Source organism: Macrobrachium rosenbergii, chromosome 27 (genome assembly GCF_040412425.1).
Source record: "Macrobrachium rosenbergii isolate ZJJX-2024 chromosome 27, ASM4041242v1, whole genome shotgun sequence".
Taxonomy (NCBI): Eukaryota; Metazoa; Arthropoda; class Malacostraca; order Decapoda; family Palaemonidae; genus Macrobrachium; species Macrobrachium rosenbergii.
The window spans coordinates 14,277,881-14,303,537 of NC_089767.1; the positions used below are offsets into that span (position 1 = coordinate 14,277,881).

Here is a 25,657-nt window from a genome sequence, read left to right on the forward strand (position 1 = left end):
ATACTGATTTAGGTGATCATTGTACATTAATAGTTACAGTGAAACATTTCCAATAATTTATTTCAGTTGAATCCATTAAGTTTGGGAAGTGTGGACACCAGTCACATTGCGTTGTTTAGTGCTCTTGTGACGAAGTTGAATGGATGTGTTAATCAGCTAGAACAATTTCCAGTGAAGGTCCACGATTTACCTGGCACTGCTCTCTCTGGTTTAGGCCGGGGAGGTTCAACATCTGCCATCAAGTTCTTTAATACCCACCAGCTGAAGGTAATTCAAAACAAATTTTCTATAAGTGAATTATTTTTCCCAGCTTTACATTACATGTAATTTAAGTTGGATCCAGTCATGAAAGGAATGAAAGTTTTGTTTATAAATCCTTTAGTGAGGTAGAGGTTTAGTAATTGTTTTCCTTTGCAGTGCAATTTACAGAGGCATCCAGATTGCACCAGGCTCAGACAATGGCGGGGAGGCCCAGTTAAGGTTGACCCTCTTGCTTTGGTTCAAGCCATTGAACGTTATCTTGTCATTAGGGGTTATGGTCGACTCAGGGATGAAGATGACGACAACTCTGATGATGATAACTCAGATGAAGATATAGATGATACACTGGTAAGGGTTTATTCTATGTATTTTGTGCATCTTTTAATGTCAAGTTTCACCTCAAAACTTGGTTAATACATTATTAATTGCATAAAATATATTTTCTCCTTTTTAGTATATCATGCAAGAAATTGCAGATTTACTGTGTGTGGTAGCTGGTTTCACATTTTGTTACAAAGACTTGACAACTTAACTGCTTCAGTATTGTTTAAGGAAGGGTTACAACTTAACAAAATTAGTTGTTTAAAGAAATTGGTATTCCAAATGCAAAAAATGTTTGCAGCTAAGTCAGAATTTTAGCATTAAAGTAGTACCTCAACTTACCAGATGCTTTGGGGTCTTTCATCATGACATGTTGCAGAATCTGGTAGATATTAGACTGAATGGGGTAGACTACATGTGAAGTTCAAGTTATCCCACACCCAGTAATATTTATACATATTTATACCTATCATTCTACTTAATAGCTAAAACTAATGTGTATTTGGCAGTTAAAGATGACTTGCAAAAAAAAAAAAATATATACATAGCCAAGCACCATCATAATGTAGCTGTTAAGGAGGTCATGATGACTTTTGATCAGATGGAGGCCTGTTGCATTTTAAAGAAGGATGACTCCCTCAAATTTTTAAATTTTTAAATTATTTTGGTTTTAAATTGTTGTGGGAAGATGATGTATATATTGAAGCTGATTAATGTGGCAGATATGGATAATGGTTATGGCTCTTAATTGAATGCTTGGGTATTATATGAAAATGTAAATTGACTAAATGTACTCGGAATGCATTGTAATTTTCATGCAGAGATTGAGGTTAGGCGCAAATTGTGCTCTTTCCATTCCCTTCTATCTTGTACACTGTCTTTCTGAATTCCTATTTAACCTAACCTTTATCTTTTCCATTCTTCAAGTTTTGGGGCCTTCTATGTCCACCCGATCTGATTTTTAAAGTCATTTTTATCACAATTCCAAATTATTTTTCTTTTTTCCATCCATGGTCAACACTTCTCTGTGACCCCCTCATTTGTATTATCTTCAGTTTACTCTATCCATTGATTTTATAGGTGTGCAGTCACACTTTTCAAAATTCTTTCACTTCTTTATTGTATCCCTGGGTATCTATTGTGACATCCGTTACATTTGATAATGAGTACAGGCAGTCTCTGGTTATTGGTGGGGGTTCCATTCCGGCAACATGACAATGAGCGAAAATCGCTGATTTTTGGTTATAGGTGCCTCGTGTTAGGTATTTATTGGCGCCAGTACCCATTTATCGGTGCCGATAAGTGGAAATCAGCACACGTTGGTGCCAATATTACAAGTTTTCATTCCTAGACAAGTGCCGAAAAACCAGGTTACCAATAACTGGGGACTGCCTGTATTAAGTTCATCCTTTACACTTTCCACCAGATTCACATGGCCGTATGTGAGCCCAATGAAGGTCTTGAAATGTTGCTCAGTAGTCTCATCAAAGTACTAAATATGAAAAGCATGTGGTCCTTTTCCTGACTTCTTTGCTTCCTTCATAGTCAACAGAATCTCTTTTGCTTACATTGTTTTTCAGTTCCCTTTCTTCCCTCTCCACTCATCCTTGTTTTAAACATTTTTACGTTCCATCTTGGAAACATTTTGCAACCTATCCTTCAAATATTTCTAGTCTCTTCCCCTAAATCTTCGGTGAGATTGGTGCATCACTTAACAGCTCTGAGAGTCCTCATTTTTTACATTCCTTTGTAGTTTCCTATAGTGTTTTGATAAACAACAGAACCCCACTTCTCCTGATACATTGCCATTATCTTGATTCTTCGTTGTGTTACAGTTGCATAGTTAAGTAAGTACTACCAGTACCCTCTGCTCTCATAATGCCCATATAATTGCTTGTATGTTGTCTACACTGCAAGTGTCTTCATGTAATCCGGAGATATTTAGTTTTGTTTTTCCTCTTCGTACAAAGAAAACTTCTCCAGTATGAAGCCAAATTGATGGTACAGTAGTCAGTTTTATCACATTCTTAGTTTCTCCTCCAGATGTCCTCCAACATTTTCTTTCATAGCATGATCAAGAATATTAGTCATCTAATACTTTAAACGTTAGTTTCCTGTTTTCCTTCATTTGTTATTGTTATAAAGTTTTTGTCTTTTCTTGTCCTGTCCATTCTTCTATCAAGTTTTTGTGTGATCTGGTTAGCTCATCATAGAATTGTTCCTTGGGTGCCCATGAAAATCACTTATTCATGTTGGTGTGAGGGCTTTCACTTCAAGGCTTCCCAAGGGCATTCAGACTTCATACTTTCTCTTGGTCCCTCTGCCATGCTAACATTGTGCAGATTGAATTTATTCTCTTCGTTACTAGTCGCCAACTTAATTTCTCAGTTTTTTTTTATTTGCCCTGTCCTTTTTCCTATATATGACTTATCCTTTCACATTATTTTGAGCACTTCATAGTCATTTCTCTCTCCTGAATGTTCTCTCTTTCCTCCCTGTTTTGAGATTCTGATTACATTCCTTGCAGGTCATTACCTTAACTCTTCCACCTTCCTTTCATCATGCCTCCTGTTCTCCTGTAAAGATTGCTATTCGCTTTTTTATTTGTTGTCTTTAAGAGCTTTGAAAGCTTTTATCTCTTCAATTGTCCATAGTACATCATGGTCCACCTGTCTCTTGATAATCCTTCCTTAATGTCACATCCCATACTGTTATTTTGCATATTGTATATCTTCTTTCAGCAGTTTCATACTTCTAAATTTGATGTTGCAGATCCAGGCACATTTTCTTTAAATTTCTTTAAAAAAAAATTGAGGATGTGATTAGTAACTTACTTTTAGCCTGCAGATTGGAAAGATTACATTATCAATCTAATTATTTCCCCTCTAGTTTTGAGGGTTGTTCTTCAAATTATAGCAGATTTTGATCAATTCAAGTTAGCCAGACTGAATACGCCTTTTAAAGAACCTTTCTTTTGATGTCTGTTGATGTTTAATCCCTACGCCAAATATAATTTCATGTCTTTATTAAAGTACTCTTTACAGGCTGCTGTCTCTGTCAACCAGAGTTCCTCAAGTCACAAGCTGCAGTTTGTCATGGGAGACCATGTTTTGCCATACAACATGACAGTTTACCAAGCGATTAGACAATTCTCCTCACCATCAGATGCAAGTGCATCAGAAGCTGACACAGACACTGAAACACCCATCTCTCATTCAGCAATCTGGCTTCAAACTCATACCATATACTATAGGTATGTCTATACAGTATATTCTTTCCATGTATTGTTGGCTTTCAAGTGAACTTTATAAATAAGTATTGTTTGTTAGATATTAGCAATTATAAATGCCATCCATGGTATATAACTAATAAAAATTAATTTGAGGTTTCATGTTCTTTTCCAAGAAAGCTTGTTGAAAAATAAATCTGCTGTTTTATTATGCCAAATAAGTATGGATTTCACAACCTAACTTCCTAGTTCTTGGGCAGCATAGGTGTTAATTAAAGAATGCCATGTAAGAAATTTAGTCGTGTTAAATGAAAGAGTGTTGCACTGTAAAAAGAGGGTTTTATCCTGCTGACTGCAGAAAAGAATTAATATAGGTTTATCAAGTTTGGGAGGCATACTCCTGTTAAAAAAAATTTTTTGTCCTTAATGTACCCCCCTTTTTTGCATCTTAATTTCAGGCCTGTACAAGAGGAGGAGCAAACCCGCAGCTCTAGTGGAAGAAAAGGGAAGGCTGGGGGTTCAAAGCCAAGTCCTAAAAAGAAAGCGGACACTTTAGTTGGAGGTACAGCATTTTTTAAACATTCATTTGAAAGAGCAAATTGAGGAATCATAACAGTGGCTTTGAACCAAGATGTTGGTTCATTGCCCATGGAAAGATACAGCAAAAGCTTTACTTCTTTTAAAATCATAATTTTGTTATGGAGAAGCAGTTTTATCGCCACATTTTCATTATTGCACTTGTACTGAAGTTTATTCCCTTTTTATTGAACTTTGTTCTTTGCCCTTATCCATGTATCATGATATCAAGAGCTGATTGCATCATCACAATTACACCTTAATGTGTGATAGTGGGACTGTTTAGACTTATGAACAAGTAGTGTGGGTGTATTTTTCAGTTTTGTTTCCCAACCAGTTACCAGTTTTTGACCTTGTTTTATGCTGTAGGTTATGGGAAAAATAATTGGTCTCATTTGTGTCAGAAGTTATTAGTTACATATTGTTCAGCCTCTTAGGTTTTCAGCTGCTCAATTGCTATATTGATTGGCATCCTCAGGTGATTATCAGTCATGTTGAATTACATTCACTCACTTTAGAAAAAGGAGTTGAACAGAATAACGTAGACAATGTTATTACAAATATATGTTGATAAAATTAAAGGACAGAAATGTAAGAATAATTTTCTAAAGCAGAATTATAGAGAATAGATGCTAGAACAAAATGAAGATAGTTGATTGGTTGAGCAAGAATTGGCAGAACATATGATGTGTGTATTATCAATTTTATGCTTAAAATATTGCTCTTGTTTTCACATCCTTTTACTGTAAATAAGTATTTTTTTCTTATCTCATTTTTTTTATAACTTTATATTTCCAGCTTTATATTTCAAGCTATTGCAGTCTTATCTTGTTAAATAATTGTAAAAAGAGCTCGCCAAAAACAAAGTAAGCACTGTATGTAGTGTTGGTTTGCAGTAATTTTTATAATGAGAGTAGAATATGAAGATTAACTTATGTTTTTCTTTCCTTGCTACAGATGGTAGTATTGTAGGAGGGAACAATAGTGTTCTGGACCAGTACCTGACTGCTAACCTGCCTGCCAGTGTAACTGTGAGTGACCCTAGTTTGGAGGTTCTAGCTCTTCTGCGAGTCTTGCACGCACTGAACAGGCATTACGGATCTCTCTATCCTCCAGCTGCATACCCGTCCCCTCTGCCTATTACAGAGTTCACAAATTTGAAGCTAACTGCCAAAGCCAATAGGCAGTTGCAAGATCCACTGGTCATTATGACAGGAAACTTGCCACCGTGGTTGCCTCAAATTGCCTATGTTTGTCCGTTCCTCTTCCCATTTGAAACTCGCCAGTTGCTCTTCTATGCAGTCTCTTTTGACCGGGATCGAGCTTTACAACGACTAATGGATTCCTCACCTGAGCTTAACTCCGTCGACAGTAGTGAACGGGTCACCCCAAGACTAGAAAGACGTAAAAGAACAGTTTCTCGTGATGACATTTTGAAGCAGGCTGAGGCTGTGATTAGTGATTTAGCTTCTTCGCGAGCCATGCTAGAAATTCAGTACGAGAATGAAGTGGGAACTGGTCTAGGTCCTACTTTAGAATTTTATGCTCTAGTGTCAAGAGAACTTCAAAAGGCTGACCTTGAGTTGTGGCGTGGTGAAACAGTGACTGTAGAGGAAAGAACTGAAGACAATCCTGGGAAATCAGTGAAATATGTCAATGCCAGCAATGGCTTATACCCATTGCCTGTGCCTCGAAATATGAAAAGTGCACATATGACTAAACTTAGAAACAAATTCAGGTTTTTGGGGAAATTCATGGCAAAAGCTGTCATGGATTCAAGAATGGTAAGTAATATTTTGGTTTAAAAGTTATTTTGAACTCTTATATTTAGTGTAGTCTGTCAGTTTCCTATTCCACCAAGGTGTTATATTTTTTAGTTTAGTTTGTCTCTGCTATCAGAATTACAGCTACATAAAAGTTATGGATTTTGATAAATCTCACATTATATTGAGTCACTAGGCTACCTCTAAATGAGTATCTGCATTGGGTGACAATGAAGATTTAATATTTAATTGGAGAAACCATACGCAGTCATATCTACCAATAGGGATTCATCCTCTCAGATTTCCTCATATTTTTCATCAAAATTCTTTCCATCCATCCTCCCAGTGTTTTGTTTTATGTGCTAAAAGGGTTTGGTGTTTGAATCATATATAACCAGAATAGTTATTGTGTATATTAGGCTTGTGGACTTGATTGGATTAAATGTGTACAAATTAATTATTAAAAATTGCTGATTATTGGTTAGATTGCATTTGTCTTGACAGATGATGCAGTCTTCTGTTGCCATGTATATTCAAGATTTTTCATAAAAATTATTTTTCATGATTTTCACCAGATTGTTCATGAATTTCTCATGGTTTTCAGAATATAACATTGCCTATTCAAAGACAATGTTCATGTTTTTGAAGACCCTGTGGGGCCCATATATTCAGAGGGTTAGACACAAGAAAAACCAATTAGGAAATGTACTCTTTGCTCTTAATCCTTTGATGTTAAAGTGGTTGTTAGTTTAAAAATCTTGCTTATATAATTCACATGGCTATAATTACAATATAAAGCTGAGGTGTAATTATAGGTTTTGGGGGACAACAATTTCAAAGATAACTTATCAAGTATGATATGAAGATCAGTGAAATTGCAAGTGAAACCCCTCTTCAGTAGCTTGATGCACTGGAATTTTACCAAGCAGCTCAGCAGTCTGTTGAATAAAAAATTATGAATATGCTGTATCACCACAGAAATATGTACGGCACAACAGTTATAACTTGTTGCCAGTCATAATTAACTCACCCAATATCCTCTTCACTTATCTTGTGCTAAGAAATCAGCCCCCAAGGAGTGGGGAGGGGAGAAGAACACTATGATTAATGGCTTTGTATGACAAGACATGTCTTGTGTTAAAGTAGGTGGTTTGTTCACAACCCTATTAAACATTCGTTACCTGAATAGCAGTTCAGGAGTGCGGGTGAAAAATGCCAAACTTCACAGGAAAATGCATGGACTGAGGAATTGAAGAATAAATTGATCTCTTATGCCTTAGGAAGACTTCCCTTTGTAGTCCACAGACACAAAAAACCATGGATTGTATTTGATAATGAAGTTGAGCCCTCAGCCAGCAACCAGGGACATGACAGCAGGTACCCTGGAAGTGTAGGGTGCTAGAGGTATGGTGAGGAATCAAAGCTGTGATGTGGATGAAGGAAGAAGTTTGTTCCTTCCCAGCCAATAATACAGTATATGAGACTAAACTTAATACACTAATGAAAAAGCAAACATGAACTTGAAGCTTCAAAGGACCTCAGTGAGCTGTAGCCCCTATAAGGGTGTCTGGTTGAGATTGAAGATGACCCCTAATGTTAGGGGTTAATGGTCAGGTGCTGACCAGTCTGAGTACATCAAGTGTTTTTGTTTGATTCCTTCTGTAAAGAGACTGAGGAGTCTGTATGGATGTTTCTCCACAGCGGCGACTGACTTCTTTTAGTAGACCTGAGGGATGTGTTCTCAGTTCTCATCCACTCACTCTTCAGGAAGTATCTTTTTGTTGGGAAGGCTTCATATTCCTCTCACCTTGGTAACCACATCTAGGTCTGCATTTTTGTTGCTGTCTGGATGCCTGATTGGTTCTGGCTCCCTCCAGAGACAAGCTTAAGAAGCATCTTTACCTTGTTCTGGATATGTCTGTCCTTTTGTTTACAAGTCACTCTACAGAAGTCAGATGTTTCTCAGCGCGTTCACTTGCACATGAACATTTTACAGAATTTGTGTATTGCAGAACAGGGTGTGTCACCTTGTGACTGTCAGCGAATTCCCGCCCCATCCATGTCTGACACTCAAGTAAAGGTTAGTTTGATCAGCCTCCTAGTATCTCAGGAGAAGGTGGGTCTTTAGTCACTTAACATTTGCTCTCAACTGCCCCAATTAGCCTCATATTGAAAGGTGTCCTTAAGATCCCTAACAGTCAGGATCTTGACCATGGAGTGAGTCAGTTTGTTTTTCCATCTTTAGTCTTCATTAAGGAGAGATTCACCAGTGATTAAACGTTGGAGCTTCAGGTGGTCTCCATTGAGCCTCCAACAATTTGTAAGTCATGATTGATTGCTGCAGCTGGTTTATGGTCAATAGCACCACTGGGATTGCATACCTGAGAAATTAGTGAAGGATGAGAACCGAGTTTTTTCCTTGCCAGTTAAGATCTTTGCATCAGCAGAAAGGTACATTGTCTCAATCATGCCTTGATTTTTTCCAGAGTAGACAAAATTTGTGGTGAATCCTCTTAGCAGGGCCCATGCCATTCTCCCATCAAAGAGTGGTGTCTTCACACACAGTCTGGAAGGCTTGTAGCAGATATGGGAACTTGCTTGTTAAGATGATTGCTGCACCTTTGAACACCAAATGTCTCCTATACTTTTCCTTCTGCTAAACCCAGCAACATGGGGAGTAGATGCCATGGGTGAGCCTTTGGACAGATTTGACATCTGTGTTTCTCTGTTCAGACTACAGAGACAGGTTTTTGAATGTGTTTTGGAAAAGTCTTGGGTGACCTCAAGGAGGTTAGATTCAAGATGCCCTGACCATACAAATCCTTAAGTAATCCATGAAGCCAGGTCATTCTGAGATGCACTAACAAAGAATGACCAAGAAACATCTAAAAAGGACAGATGCTCACCAAGATGGGGTTAACTCATTGTTTACTGCTATTTTCTTTTTTTCTGTTTTTCATTCTTGGTAGAAACAGAATTTCTTTTGAGCCAAGTACTATTATTTTCAATTTAAAGTGCAATGAAGATACAAATGAAATATACAATAATACTTGAGTGAGACCGCCACCAAGCAGCCCTGCCAAAAACTAGTTTACAGCATAAGAATTTTGTTCTTTTAAGTAATATCATGAAAATGTTAAAAAGCAAAATTATGAAATTTTTTTTAGTGGTTCACTATCATACTTTGCAATTTTTTAAAATATTGGTTTCATTTTATACACTGCACAAATGATATTCTGATAATCTTTTCTTTTTAGAGTAATATCAGTCTTTTCAAATAAAGAGATTGATTCTCAAATAGCTTTTCCACTGCACTGGCATATTTCAACATCGTCATCTGAGGGGTAAATTAAATTTTCATAACTCTTCAGTTTAATCAAGTACCGCATTTTTAAGTACTCCATTTTTAAGAGCAGACATATCAGGCCAGTCCTTGAAACTGAGAGGTAATAGGCAAGACCAGAATTTTAACACTGCATGAAATGCTGATCTGATTGTAAAGGGAATCCTTACACTATTGCATTAGAGTGATTCAGGTTCATTGACATTACTTTTTTGTAATTGGGTTTGTATTAAAATTACCAGTTGACCAAGAGAAATGTTTCTGGATTCTGTATACCTTGATGACCTTAATATCTTGAATTGCTATTGTGCATAATAGCAACTTTGCCTAAGGTGTCATATGGGAAATTGCAAATAGTTTTTGCAAACAGGATGCATGCACTTCAGATTTTGTCTCCTTAACAGGTGTGACTAAATTGACAAATCTATTGCAAATTAGTCATCACATAATTGCATTGGTATTGTTGGTGGCAGTAATGGACAATTAGCAAAGAATACACAGAATTCTATTAAGCAGCAGGACAGATAGTTTATCATGTAACTTGATTGAAAGTGGGGCTTAAAGGTTACAAAGAAATTAATTTTAATGGCATTTATTAACAAGCCATTTAATTTGCATCTAAAAGGCTTTTGTTGAGAAATTATAATGTAAATATTTCAGTGATGTAAATATGTCTTGCAGGATTTATCAGCTAGCAAAATGGTTGTCTTTTGACTTGTCTATGTGGTTGGGTGACTTTTCAAGCATTTACTATAATAGTATTGAAAGTATACAGTATTGTCTCCATGGAAAGTATACAGTATTTTGGATGTTGCAGGTTGCAGTATCAGTCAATGAAGCTATGAAAATGTAGGGAACAAAGTATGTTAGGTGTTTAGAATTTATCTTTTCATATTTAACATTTAAATTAACAATACTCTATTTATTAAGCCCCTTTATCAGTAGTTTTTGGTAAGATTAACTTTTATGTGGGAACTATTCTCTAAATTCACAGATTTGTTTGCTTCATAATGGAAGTTATATCTCATGCTAGTTCAAGACTCACTGGCATTGAAATACCAAGTCTTTATAACCCTTTTCTGCTTGATCATATTATCCTTAATTTAGGAGCCCTCCCCAAAAGTTCATGTACTAGTTCAGACCATCTACATTTTAAAGATGCCCTGCCACCAAAGGGCAGGTTAAAGATTTTTTGTTCATAAATAAGGAATACTATTGCAGAACACCGTATTGGATTTGAATTTTATTTTTGATTTATTTACTCATATTTACTTGAACTTGTGAAAAATACTTATTCAACTCTGTCCAAATTAGTGTTTAGTACTGGAGAAAACTTTGAAGGCCAAGGTAGTGCTGTTGTCCCTTGACCAATGTGGTTACTTCTGTATGTTGGTTGTCAACTCCTTGGTGGTTTATTAAATATGAAAGATTCAAGTCCAGTTTTGGTTCTTGACCTGCACTTCAGTGCAAGGAATGTGTATTAACTGATATTTGTTATTAAGTTGTATTTTATTTTATATTTCAGCTTGACCTTGGTTTGCACCCTTGTGTGTACAAATGGCTGTTAAATGAGGAGTGGTCTTTAGGTCTTGGAGATGTGGCCTCTCTGGATCCAGCTGTAGGCCAAACTTTAGACCGTTTGCACTCTACTGTCTTGCATAAAAGACGTGTTATTGCGCAAGCAGAACAGGAAGGAATCTCAGGATCTGAGCTTCAGGTTTGTTATTAAATCTAGTCTTAATTTTTTGTGATGAATTGCAGTTACCATTTTTCCTTCTTACGCTTAATATTAGACTATTCAAGTACTTTCAGTTTTGTTTGTGGGGAAGAAATAAATGTGCTGATTTTAGAATTTATGAAGAACAGTACTACGTAACTTGGGGTATGTACAAATATTTTGAAAGTAAAATTTAGATGGGTAATAGGGGTCCGCCAGCAATAAAAGCAATAATGAATTTTTTCTTTGGAGGTTAATGGTTGTACTTAACAGTTTTGTTTATAATATTTTTAGAGTGACTAGTCATTTATTTCCATCTCATTTTTGATAATCACATCCAGTATATAATATAAGCTTATAAGAAACAAATCCCAATTTCAGTACTCAAATCAGTTAAACATATCTGCCTTAGGTTTTGATTATAGCATATTCTGATTTGTATAGGTTAATGTTATAATCAAGAGTTGTAAACATAGATACCCATAAAATCCAATGTATATATGCTTAGATTGAAAATTGGGTGCACATAAAACCTAAGGTATGTATGCTTAGATTTGAAAATTGGATACAACACATGCATGCTCCTTGCCTTGTATTACTCATATTAGACAAAATTATGGATGTTTTCCCCAAATATGCCTATAGTTCCAGTATTGGGGATGGTAGTGTGGACATCAAGTCATTGTCTTGTGTTTGCCTAAGAGAGAGGGAAACTTGAATGAATTTTCATGGAAAAGTGTCTTTTAATGAAGTTTATGTTTAATGTTCTTGTAGTAATTAGGGCAGTATCAATATGATATACATTAAATTTACTTCTTGGAAGATAAGTGAAGAGTACCATATATTGTCAGCATTCTATTTATGCTCAACCCACGACAAAGAGACCTCTCTGTCATGGTGTTTAAAGATCTGCCCTGTTGGCAATTTTACAAAACAACAACTTGACACACACGTGACAGACCTTTGAATGTCTTTGAGATAAACCCTGAGGCTATAATTTTAAGATTATAGGGGTTGTTTTTCATTTCCAGGTATTTTAATCTCCTTCCTACTCTGCCCTGCTTAGGATTTGTCGTCAGTCCATTTCTTCTCCACAGCCTATGCACGATAACATATTTTTCTGATTGTTTACACAGATTTACTGTTCTGTATATAGCCATTTATAAATAAAAAAATTTTCTAGATAAACATCATACAGTATTTACATCTAAGTAACTGCAGGGGTATAATGAATTGGCGCTCTAAGATCCCTTGCTGGCACAAGGCCACCTTAATCTTAACTATTTTGTCAGTACTTGTAGATGTACATTTATCATTATTACAAAAATTAGATACTTAAAAGTAGTTAATTAATGCCATAGAAATAGCATTGCCTTTCCCCGGCTGTGAAGGTGATGTCTATCCATGGCTGTGAGGTGACCACGAATGACTTGTAAGTCGGTGTCAAGGTCACTCTACACTTCAGTCAGGCCAAAACTATGTTCCCATATCATATTCAAGCAATATTCAGTCACTGTTTCCAATCAGTTATTTTGTCAATCATATATATATATATATATATATATATATATATATATATATATATATATATATATATATATATATATATATATATATATATATATATATATATATATATATATATATATATATATATATATATATATATATATATATATATATATATATATATATATATGTATATATATATATATATATGTATATATATATATATATATATATATATATATATATGTATATATATATATATATATATGTATATATATATGTATATGTATATGTATATATATATATATATATATATATATATATATATATATATATATATATATATATATATATATATATATATGTGTGTGTGTGTGTGTGTGTTTGTGTAATATACATACACATATATATATAATATAATATATATATAATATACAAATATGTTTATACACATATATATATATATATATATATATATACATACAGTTATTGCAAAAACAAGTTTTCAAAATATTGATAACCCTTAAACACCGAGCTTATTTACAAAAGTGTCTGCCGTATGCTGGCGGGGTTTGGGAGTTAGCACCGAAGCAGAAAGAAAGTTTTTTCAAAAAATCACAGCATGCTTAGTTTTTAAGATTAATAGTTCATTTTTGGCTCATTTTTTTGTCATTGCATGAAGTTTAGTATGCAACCATCAGAAATGAAAAAAATATCTATCATATATGAATATTGGAATATATGACAGCGCAAAAAAAATTTCATATATTGTATACAAATCGCACTGTGAGCAAAATGGTTAAAGCTAATGAGGTAATTTTTTTTCGTTGTATTGTACACTAAATTGCATTAATTTGGTATATAACAAATTGTAAAATGATCAAAGCAACACAGAGAAAATATTATCACAAAATGATGCATGAATTAAATGTGAATCGCCATGGACGTAAAAATTTTTTTTCAAAAATTCACCATAAATCGAAATATTGTGCTAGAGACTTCCCGTTTGTTGCAAAATGGAAGGTAAATGATTGACTATTACTAGAATGTAAGAGTTTTAGCTTATAATTGCATTTTTCGACCATTTCGGTCGAGTCAAATTTGACCGAAGGTTGAAATTTTGGCACTTAACGTGATTTATATGAAAATGTCAAAATTGATGAAAGCTACAACCATGAGTTATTTTTTGTTGCATTCAACATGAAATTGCGCACATTTTCATATATAAAACTTTATGTAAGGGCTAATATAAAACGGTGCAAAAATCACGACAAAGTGACTAAAGAAATTCTGAGATTTTCAGCAGAGTTAGCGCTTGCAGAGGTAAGGAAAAAGTTTTTTTAAAAAATTCACCATAAATCGAAATATTGTGCTAGAGACTTCTCGTTTGTTGCAAAATGAAGGTAAATGATTGAGTATTACTAGAATGTGAGAGTTTTAGCTTACAATTGCATTTTTTTACCATTTTGGTCGAGTCAAAGTTAACCGAAGGTTGAAATTTTGGCACTTACCGTGATTTATATGAAAATATTTCAAAACTGATAAAAGCTACAACCATGAGTTATTTTTTGTTGTATTCTACATGAAATTACACACATTTTCATATATAAAGCTTTATGTAATGGCTAATATAAAACGGTGCAAAAATTACGACAAAGTGACTGAAGAATTTCTGAGATTTTCAGCAGTTAGTGCGTGTGGACGTAAGGAAAAAGTTTTTTTAAAATTCACCTTAAATCGAAATATTGTGCTAGAGACTTCTTGTTTGTTGCAAAATGAAGGTAAATGATTGAATATTACTAGAATGTAAGAGTTTTAACTTACAATTGCAATTTCTGACCATTTCGGTAAAGTCAAAGTTGACCGAAGGTTGAAAATTTGGCACTTATCTTGATTTATATGAAAATGTCAAAATTAATAAAAGCTACAACCATGAGTTATTTTTTGTTGTATTTTACATGAAATTGCACACATTTTCATATATAAAACTTTATGTAACGGCTAATATGAAACTGCAAAAATTACAACAAAGTGACTAAAGAATTTCTGAGATTGTACGAGCCTGACGCCTTCTCTTCCAAACATCGGAGTGGCGAGACGTTTGGCGTCTTCACAAACAGAAACATACACACAGTTTGATACAGAAGATTCGTTGGAACATTATGACTACATGATTAAAATGCTTGCATGGCAATGCAAGTAGTGATGATTGTACATACATCAAGACAACAATGGTTAGGGAGAAACAGACGGAAATATTGTATGGTTGAAATTACGTTCCTTTAGAGAAAGAAAACGAGATGCTCTTTTTGTCTTGTCCACTCCGATGGATGACGAACACACATGTTTGGAAGAGATGGCGTCAGGCTCTTACAAGATTTTCAGCAGAGTTAGTGCAGACACAAGAAAAATGTTTTTTTCAAAAACTCACCATAAATTGAAATATTGTGCTAGAGACTTCTCGTTTGTTGCAAAATGAAGGTAAATGGTTGAATATTACTCGAATGTAAGAGTTTTAGCTTACAATTGCGTTTTTCGACCATTTCGGTCGAGTCAAAGTTGATCGAAGGTTGAAATTTTGGCACTTATCGTGATTTATATGAAAATATTTCAAAACTTATAAAAGCTACAACCATGGGTTGTTTTTTGTTGTATTCTACATGAAATTGCACACTTTTTCATATATAAAACTTTATGTAATGGCTAATATAAAACGGTGCAAAAATTACGACAAAGTGACTACAGAATTTCTGAGATGCATTGCTGATGCGCTGTAGTGCGAGAAGAAAGAAATTCGCGCATGCGCGGCTAGGTACCGCTTGTAAACAAAACAACAGCGTGATCCATGAACTCCAAGCATCCCTCAAGTCGCGTGATTTAAAATCTTTCGCAAACTAGGCCTATACCTATTTTTCCGCGAATATTTAAAAAAAAAACTTTTTGTAGTCAACGTACCGTACGTCCACTCGGTGCCCGACAGACAATTTTAGTCGACGTACGATACGTCAAGTCGACGTTTAATGGTTAATAATTTTTATATAGTTTAATTCAATAAAAGGTCATTTCATATATGGTGTATGATGTAAGAATTTTAATTTTACTAAACTTACATTTTCTCTAATTTTAACCATAGTGAATTTGCCCATGAAATTTATGTAATCATTTCATAATTACAAAATAGATATAATTATTTTTGCAGTTATTTAACGTTATTAATGTAAAGCAATTTTGTCCTTTTAACACATTTTATGAGTCATGTCTAACAAACGAAGATAAACAACGTAAAAGCAGTAGGGTGTTTAAAAGTGATAAACTATTATTTCGCACGGTGGGATAATGTTCCATAAGTTACAAGTTAAAAATGCAAGGAAGCAGTGTTATCTTTTTGTAATGTAATTACTGTGTGGGTAAATCAGTCAGCAAAAGTAATCCTTATATCTTTTTGAAAGCTTCTCATTGCATATTTCATTTGTAACAAGTATTTAATATGTGCTGAATAGCCATGCTCAGGTAGAAGGCTACAGGCCTGTTGCATTAACCAAATAACTTCTCAAATTTCATATCTAGTAAATGTTTATTTATTGCATATGTTTTAGTGCATTTTATGATTTTGATAGGTTTTTAAATTTTACCCGTTTTTAGAATTTCTAATAGAATCTTTGGTATTTCAAAACTTGTCCAAATTATCTAGAATCTGTATGAAGGGTCTGGACTACTGTTACTTTGATCCACTTAGATTACATCTCTTGACTTTTTTGCCTATCTGGGATAACCTAGGTTGCAGAGCATCACATAATGCTCTGGCTTGTCTGGTCTTTAGTTGTGATTGAGGGAAAACTATTAGGGTATCGGTATTTGCTTAAGTATACATAACCTGTTTGTAGTATGTAATACAAGTTTCAAGGTTGATTTTTATGGTTTATTACTAAACTGATGTAAACTATATGTAAATACAGTATAATTGTCATATTGGTTTGTTGAAGCACAATAGACAAATCACTACTTGCATAACCATTGTAGTTCCTAGTACATGCTCAAGTATGCTGCAACCTGGCTTTTTTTTTTTTTTTTTTTTTTTTTTTTTTTGTAACTCGTGTATCACTATGTATGTTGATGACCTGAAAGAGATATGTTAAGGAAAATATTGATGATTAATGGTAAAAGCTGAAAATTTTTACATATTTTAGCAGTTCAAGAACTTTGATATTTGTTGATTACTTCATATTGTGACTTTTTTGTGATGTACTAATGTAATTTTTATTTGCTTTACAGGCTCGTTTGGATGCTCTTACTGTCGATGGTGTTAGTGTGGAGGATTTGGCATTAACGTTCACCTTGCCTGGCTATCCTAATATTGAGTTCAGGAAAGGTGGTTCTGATATAGCAGTTACTATAAATAATCTTGATCAATATGTACAGGTGTGTAATATGGTACTGTAAGGAAATATTTTTATATCAATTTCTCAAGTCTGTCTGAAAATCTTAACCCTTGTAGGATAGTATGAAATTTTTTAGTATTAATGAAACTTGAAATCAGACTGCAGTAAATATTACTGGCATAAACTCTAGATCATGCTTAGACACCCAAAATTCGTCAGGAGTATGGAAAGTTTTATATCATTAGCTGATACTTTGAACTGTATGATGTAATGCTAAGAACTTCCTTAAAAGTGCTTGGCTGAACATGGCAATGTAGCCGTAAGTAAATTTTGCAAATAAGAAGCTAATAAATATGTATCTCATATTAAACATATATATGTATTTTTTCAATGCTAATATAACTGGAAACATTCCTCAATTTTGAGAAACAAATATTCCTTTATTTTGGCTTTGTGGTAAATATGTACGGTGATCAAACATAGGCTACATGCCAAAGCACCTGTCAAAACTTTTCTACATATCAGTCATCTTGATAACTAGTTGAACACTTGGACTTAATATACTTGAATCAGAAGAAATGTATACGTTATTATATTTAGACTTCAAACACTGATAAATAATGCAAAATGTCAAACACTTTTACTGACATGTTAGCAAAACATTTTGGAATTGCAGTCATCAAGGTAAACTCTCACTTTTGACTAAATTATTTTTATATTTTCCTTGCATAGCAAGCAATGTAACCAGGCCTCCAAAGTTTCTAAAAAATACATGGCAGGTTGCCAATTTTAAACAAGGCCATTATCATGCTGTTTCAGGTATTAAGAGTTAAATTGTCAACCATGCCTTACTGATTTTTTGTATGCTTATGACAAGTACAGTGATTTAAAAAATTACTTGAAGTTTCTTAGTAAAATTTTCCAAGATTGATAGCTGTTCAAATCTCTTTTCAGTTGGTAATAGAGTGGCTTGTCCGTGAAGGGGTCAGGAGGCAAATGGAAGCCCTCCGTGAGGGCTTTGAATGTGTGTTCCCTTTAACCCAGCTCCATGTGTTCTACCCGGAAGAACTGGAACAGTTGTTCTGTGGATCATCAGATTCTTCACAGTGGGACATGAAGCAGCTTGCTGAGTGTTGTCGACCTGATCATGGATACACACACAATTCAAAAGCTGTGCAATTTTTACTGCAGATCCTCTCAGAATACAATCCTGCTCAACAGAGGTCATTCTTGCAGTTTGTCACGGGTTCTCCAAGGCTACCTGTTGGAGGTTAGTTGTGTCCTTTTATTTATTTCAGGCTCTGCAGTGGGAAAAATTGAACATTAAAATCTCTCTCTCTCTCTCTCTCTCTCTCTCTCTCTCTCTCTCTCTCTCTCTCTCTCTCTCTCTCTCTCTCTCTCTCTCTCTCTCTCTCTCTCTCTCTCTCTCTCTCTCTCTCTCTCTCTCTCTCTCTCTCTCTCTCTCTCTCTCTCTCTCTCTCTCTCTCTCTCTCTCTCTCTCTCTCTCTCTCTCTCTCTCTCTCTCTCTCTCTCATAAACGAATTAAAATGTTGACAAGGTACAAGAAATCTGTACACACAGGGGATGCTGCTGGCAGAGGTTTGAGCATTCTTTGTGACAAACACACACCACAGTAATTCATTTTAAAAGAGTTCAGAGGTCTGGTTAAACAAATCATTTATAACTAACTAACTGTGGATAATGATGATTTGTTGTCATCCACTTTGTTCTTATTTTTAATTACTGTATGGGTTAATGAAACCAGAAATTCCATGACTGTATGCAGAGAGCTGAATGGTAACTGTAACTACCACTGTTAAGTGGCCTTGCAAATCTATGCTATTGTTGAGTGCGTTTTTAATAATGAGATAGTCTGTCATAATCTGGTTTGAAAAGAAAATGCTGTCAGTTAATCCATTTTAGCGTGAACTGGAATCAATCCTTAGTAAATCGTGTTGATAACACAGTATATAAATCACATGAATCTGCTTCAACAGATGGCTTTTATGTCCTTAGTAGGGAGTAGCAAATGAATAGTAAATGAAATTGAAATTCAGTTTTGTGGTGGTGGTTGATTTTAGTCTTATTTAAAATTTGTATATAAAATCAATTATTAAACATTATTTTATAGTCAGCCTGGGAGGAGTTGCTAACATAGATCTTATTTCACAATTTTTCTTGTGCATTTTATGTGCGAATGTAAACAAATTTGGAAGGGTATTACTCAAATTTTTTGGTGCATGGCACAGACTTTTTTTTTGAGTTGAACATTTTTCTTATACTATATAGTATGTATATCCTCTTTGGAGTGATACAGTTTTGTACACTTGAATACAGTACAGACAGGTTTCAACTCTTGGTTGGTAAGTTTTTATCCATTTATTTGCTATTAAGAAAGTCTTGGCCTTGCAGGTTCTACAATCAATCCATCAGTTTTTGTTTAAATTAGCCTTCTCTGTAGTTAAAGAAATGTGTACTAGTCTTAAAACCCACTGCAACTGCTAGTCTACACAGGTAGAAAAAATTTCTTGTACTCATTAGAACAGTTTTAAATATACTAAGAAGGTTTACTTTATATAATCATTTGTGAGGAATTCAAAACTTTAATCATAATAAGAAAATTTATAACTTAGTAGTTTTAAACTAATTACTTTTAAGTTCAAGGTAAGTTTTCTGATACTCATTGACCCCATATTGGTAAGCTGCCTATTGTGTGTCTTGAGCAGTCCAGATTGAATAACAGATTCTTTTGAATATCTGTTTTGTCCTGAGGTAACTTCTGCCCTTTTTTTCTCATCCTTGGTTTCTTCACACACTTCTGTTCAACTTGAAATTCACCCTTGCTCTAATTTTTACCTTTCAAAAACTAAATAAAAAACACTGGGCAACCCCTAAATGCCCTTACAGTTTTGAACGTTATAAAACTTAATAATCATAATATTGGAGAAGCAAATCCACAGTTATGTATATATACATATGTTTAAAGATAAATCTATATTGATTTATCTTTAAATATATGTACATATACATGTGGATTTGCTTCTCATTAAATATATGTACATATACATAACTGTGGATTTGCTTCTCCATTTTAAGACTCATGCTACTATGAGTATTTTTAAATCATAATATTCTTAAGTTCATAAAAATATTTAGTATACTAAATTATGATACTGGACATCAATGTTGGAATTCACATAAGTCCCCTGCATCATTCACCATTGGAGGCTATGATGATGATGAAAACTGAGTACTATAGTTGAAAAAATAGCGAGGAACAATAGAAGGAAAGACAAGGTAACAGAGCTACACTCATCAATGTAATTTTATGCATTACATTTGGAACACATCAGCACAATAAGCAGAGCAGTCTGAAATTAATTAGGAATGAAGTAGACCTTGACTTGACCCCAAATAGTTACCCCATAGTTCATTTTTCTCTCACAGTGCCCACTATGTGTATAAACACATTGCAGGAATGCCAAGTAAGGTTGAACAGCAACTCAGAGCAACCAGAATTGTATAAGTAAACAACATTTAAGGATAAAGAATTAAATTTCTTTAAATATTCCTGTTGAATGATTAGACATATTGAAGTATCTACTTACCCCAGTGTATTAGAGTAAATAGTTATATTGTTATATCCCTTCTGTATGTAGTGTACTGAATTTATTAAGGTTCCTGGAAACAATTATAAAATTGTTGTGAAATTTGTAATAGGTTTTGGCTTTGACTTACTAGGACTGAGCATTCCCTTCTTAAACATCCATCTACAGTTGTGTGACTGTTAGTCATTTTCTTATAATTCTGCAGGTCTTCTGTCCTAGGATTATACATTAGATGCAAACATCCACACACTTGAAATATTTATCTAAGAAATATACATAGACCCCATAGCAGTACAAACAGCACGCGGAAGAACCATATACATAGAGCTTCACAACAGAATTATATGTAGGAGGATCAGCCATTAAAATTATTAACGATATCTAGCATGGAAATTTGGAATTGTTCTTATACAGAACAAACCTTTGGTCTTAATGTAAGGAAGTTTCTCTCAAGGGAAAAATTCTCTAACGCCAGCTGGAGTCTGGTTCTCAGAAACTAGAAGTGCTATAGAAACCCTTCAAAATTATAATCTAGAAGATACCCTGGTACAAGAAGTAAATTTTCTCCACAAAAACTGTGTGAAGAAGGTAAAAATGTAGCAATATTGACAGAATCATATGTAGGAGTTCCCTTGAGTGATATAACATCCCCAAAACTCATTAAGATAAATAACTGGCATAATGTAAGGAATAATGAATCTTAATAGTAAAAAATTAAAACAGATTGAGCCCATTGTTAGAATGTGGAATAAATCATATGATAAGGAATGACACAGCTACTATCAACTTTTTAGAATTGGTTGTGTTTTTGAGCCATGGATATTTCATGAATAGTTCACAGGATCCATTTGCTTTTGTATTTTATGTGTATGTCCACAAAATACTTGCCAATAATTGTCAAGCTTTGGAAACAAATGAAATTTATTTTCTATTAACCTATCTTCAAGATTAAGAAGCTGTAATTTGATGAATGAAATTTAAAATAATTGCTAATTAAAAAAAATCCTTTGGGCCAGCCCTTTCAGAGCAAAATGAATTAGCTTGATGACCTGGTCAAAGAACTATAATAATGATATTGTATGTAAAGCAGGGACTTAACATATATTTAACTTTCAGCTTTAGTAATGGAATACCCTGGTTCTTTAACCAGATTCAGCTTGTATACAGACCTGAATTATATTCAACTCTTAACTGATAGTTTTTTCTTACCAGATTATTATTTTTATAGCTTTTCATTATGTAAATATATAAATAAATTTTTTGTAATCTTCAGCATGCTTTCCCTAAAGTATTAACTTACACATGCTTGCATTGGCTTACATTAGACACATTTCTTGTATATAACATCATGTTTAGCTATATACTATTGGTACTCAGCTCTCATGCTTGTATTTCTGTCCTTTTAGTAAGTTTGTATGGTCTCCTTGACTTCTACAATGTCAGTAGAGAAAATTTACTATATGATCATCTGGGTTATGTCATGTGAGGAGTAGTGTTGATAGTCTGTGTTTTAGGTAACAATTTTGCAGAGCTTAAGTAACTTTTGTATGTCAAGGAGAAAATATGTAGCATCAAAATAAGTTGAATATTTGTTTTGAATTATGTTTTCCTGTTTCATAGTAACAGTATAATAGTTGGAAGATAAGTTATTAATTTTGATTAATTATCTTGACAGGTTTCAGGAGTCTTACACCAGCTCTTACAATTGTCAGAAAAACATGCGAAGCTGGAGAAAACCCTGATGACTTCCTCCCATCTGTGATGACTTGCGTGAATTACCTAAAGTTACCTGACTATTCTAGTATCGAGATTATGCGTGCCAAAATGGGAATTGCTGCCAGAGAAGGACAGCATAGCTTCCACCTTTCCTAAAATAAAAGGGGGATAAAATTATGCTCAACCCACCAGTTTTTTGGGGCCTCACATTGTGATATTTTTTTATCTTTATTTATCGTTCTTTTTATTTGGTGCAGTCCCCTAAATATGAAGGTGAAGTGAAAGGGTATGGAAAAGTAAGTTTTAGACGTAATTTGGCAAGCATTTATGAGCAGACATGTGATTTATATTCATTCCTGGAGAAGCATTCATGTGCCTGGTAGCATTTTCAAAAGTTCTCCAATGTTAACGGCCCTTCTCAACATTGCTACTTGTTTATTGCAGTTTATGTTAAACCTGTGGACAAAACACTGAACTCTGTACATGTCAGTATGTATTGTCTGCTTCCGAGACAAATATTAAAAAGTTTGAAGAATGTGTATGCTTCCCAAAGTGGTGAAATTTGACAGTGTTCTTACTATAAGTGCTTTCGTTGTAATAGCCTTATGATTTTCAGACTTAAAGACTTTGGTGAAGTGACTGTGGAAAGTGAACTGTGATAATAAAACAAAACTTTATATTTTCCATGAACAAGCAGGTTTTGCTTGAATCAGCTGGTCTCAGTTTTAGCAAGAGAGTGAAGTTAACAAGATTGGGCATACTGGAGAACTAGGAGATTGCGGGCACCACCACATCAAGGCGTGACAAATGATTCATGTGGAAGGCCTCCTTCATCATTCTTGTCCTCATTTCTCAAGCATTATGAAGTCCATTAATTGATCTCGTTAGTTATGAGTTTTCTCATCATTGTTTTACCTTTTTTACAGTGTGGAGGAAATTTAGTGTTGTTAATGGGCTTAGAATTTGGGGGAGGACCCTTCTTTTTTTTTTTTTTTTTTTTTTTTTTTTAATTGTGAACCATCATCCTAGTCATTTGGAAGAAAGGAGTGGTGGAAAGTATTGCCACGTATGCTTTTTCTGGAGTAATAGGTCAAAAAATGCATTTTCTTTTCACGGCATTGTAGCCTTATGTTGCCTTTCAAAGGAAACCCCATTTCTTATATTTTTTAAGTTTCACTTATCTCAAATGAGCATTGGTGCAGTTAAGTGTGTTCTCATTCATTGGATATTGAAATTTTCATGTTTTATAGTGTTTAACCTAGAGAATCCTATTGGAGATGTTGCCATTGGGAAATTGAAGATAACACTGGCTACAATCAGGCTGCAATATAACAACATAGCTTTAAAGTTAAAATGAGAATACTTTTTTTTTTTTTTTTTTGTACCATATTAACGATTACTTATGATAATTTTTGATACAAGATTATTCTATTGCTGGATTCTGCTGCAGTTTGCAGCACAACATTGTAACGGAAGATTAATTAGACAAATCCAGGAGGTATCGGGTATGTGAACTGGCAAAGCTCAAGAGATGGTTTATGTTATGATTTAAAAATTTTTTTTTTTTACTGTACCATGAGCAGTATTGAGCGGACAAACTTTGGTATTCTTTTAGGCTACTCTCACTATTGGCCTAAGCTGCCATCATATGGAAAAAATGAAGTTATTTAATTTATATATTTTCTCAAATGTGTTTGGTAGAGCAGGTGGTGAGCTGGATTCAAGAATTTCTATTTCTTTTTTTTTTTCTTATAAGTCCTGTAATTTTCTCCAAGTATATTTCAGATGGGAAAATTTGAGAAAGAGTACGTTGTTTTTCTGTTCTATTTATACTTCCTTTTTGCACAAATTCTTAAAGGAAAAGATACCTCACAGACATCTCAACTCCATTCTTGTTGTAGCAAACACATTATGATGACGATTATTATACTTTTGTTTCTTCCCATGCGCCTGTCATGTCCATTTTGTATGAGTACATGCAGTTTATCAGTGCCTACCTTAAATATCATATTTATGTCTATATATCATGAAATCACACACAATAAAATGACTTTTAAAAACAAATGTGATAAAAAACAAAACTAAAATGTAGCTATGACTGTATAAGCTAAGTTTTTTGTATGATTGTGAACCTCAGTTTGTGTAGAAAATTTTTGTGATAGTAATTTTTAGTCACTTGATTTTTTGTGTGTCATTGAGTATTAAATTCAGCACATAATGCAATTGATTTTTATTTGTCCTTTGAAGAATTGAGACATTTCATAGGCAGGTGGTGGCTTTCTAGCTTCTTGCATATCAATTGCTTTTAGAAGATTAATTGAATTTTCAGAAACTATTAATTTTTTATTTAATCTTTTACACTTTGTTCTGTTGATTGGTAGAAGATACAAATAGCATAGAATGTTTTGTATTGGTGTTAGATTATATTGAACTGTAGTTATAGACCCTTCAAGTATTTTTTCTTACTTTGTTGTCTGTAGTAGGATACCATAACTAGGATAGAATGAAGTCATAAGCATTGCAATCTCATGCTTGCATTTAGCTATGTGATTTTTCAGCTAATGTGTATGGGAAAAAGTAAAAAAATTAAAATGGTCTATTTTAAGGTAATTTACAAAACCTCTCGTATCTCTCTCTCTCTTTCTCTCTGGGAAGTTTTCATAGTGTTGCTTCAACCATTTGATTAGTTTTTAGGTGGCAGCCTTTTTTATTTAACTTCATTCATGACAGTGATGAATTGCCTGTTTTGTTCATTAGTTTCATTAGTAGATCCAATCTTTAAAGGTTCCACTTAGTGATGCATACTTTCACTGTGCAACATGCTTTATTTCAACTATTGATATAAGCTCAGTGGCCTGGTTAACCTACTACTACTACTACTACTAATAGTAATAAAATAAAATTTATCTGTTGAAGTTGAGCTGAAATGAGAATTATTTGATACTTTCAAGAAATAGAGGATAATTGTACAGGTACAAGCTCCATAGGTTTGGAATATGACTCGTTAGCAGTGCCTGCAATTTTTATTTTTCTTTCCAGGTAGGGTAGCACAATACTTGGCATATGTTAAATCTGGAATCATATTGAGTGTATTGACGCACAGGTCTTAGTATCTGTAATTAATTTTCAAATTCATTTGAATAATTGTAAAACTAAGTCTTTTAATTTTTGTGTTCAACTGGTATTGATGCAAAGCATTTCATTCAGAGGTTAGAATGGATGATTCTTTTCAAGG

At 34.0% G+C, this 25,657-nt stretch overlaps 1 protein-coding gene across 17 annotated transcripts in view; it reads left to right on the forward strand.

The window, feature by feature from the left end:
* The window catches only part of ctrip (E3 ubiquitin-protein ligase ctrip), a 201,006-nt gene extending 176,361 nt beyond the window's left edge, over positions 1 to 24,645 (forward strand). For 12 of the 17 annotated variants that reach the window (XM_067128935.1, XM_067128937.1, XM_067128940.1 and 9 more), the window contains 9 exons: positions 67 to 267; positions 418 to 609; positions 3,615 to 3,835; positions 4,270 to 4,373; positions 5,345 to 6,171; positions 11,019 to 11,210; positions 16,992 to 17,138; positions 18,053 to 18,368; positions 22,382 to 24,645. In XM_067128935.1, coding sequence (XP_066985036.1) covers positions 67 to 267; positions 418 to 609; positions 3,615 to 3,835; positions 4,270 to 4,373; positions 5,345 to 6,171; positions 11,019 to 11,210; positions 16,992 to 17,138; positions 18,053 to 18,368; positions 22,382 to 22,578 — 2,397 coding nt within the window. In that variant the 3' untranslated portion in view covers positions 22,579 to 24,645. The remainder of the gene's footprint in view (positions 1 to 66; positions 268 to 417; positions 610 to 3,614; positions 3,836 to 4,269; positions 4,374 to 5,344; positions 6,172 to 11,018; positions 11,211 to 16,991; positions 17,139 to 18,052; positions 18,369 to 22,381) is intronic. The other 5 variants (XM_067128938.1, XM_067128939.1, XM_067128942.1 and 2 more) reach the window with 1 other exon arrangement.
* The last annotated feature ends 1,012 nt before the right edge of the window (positions 24,646 to 25,657 follow it).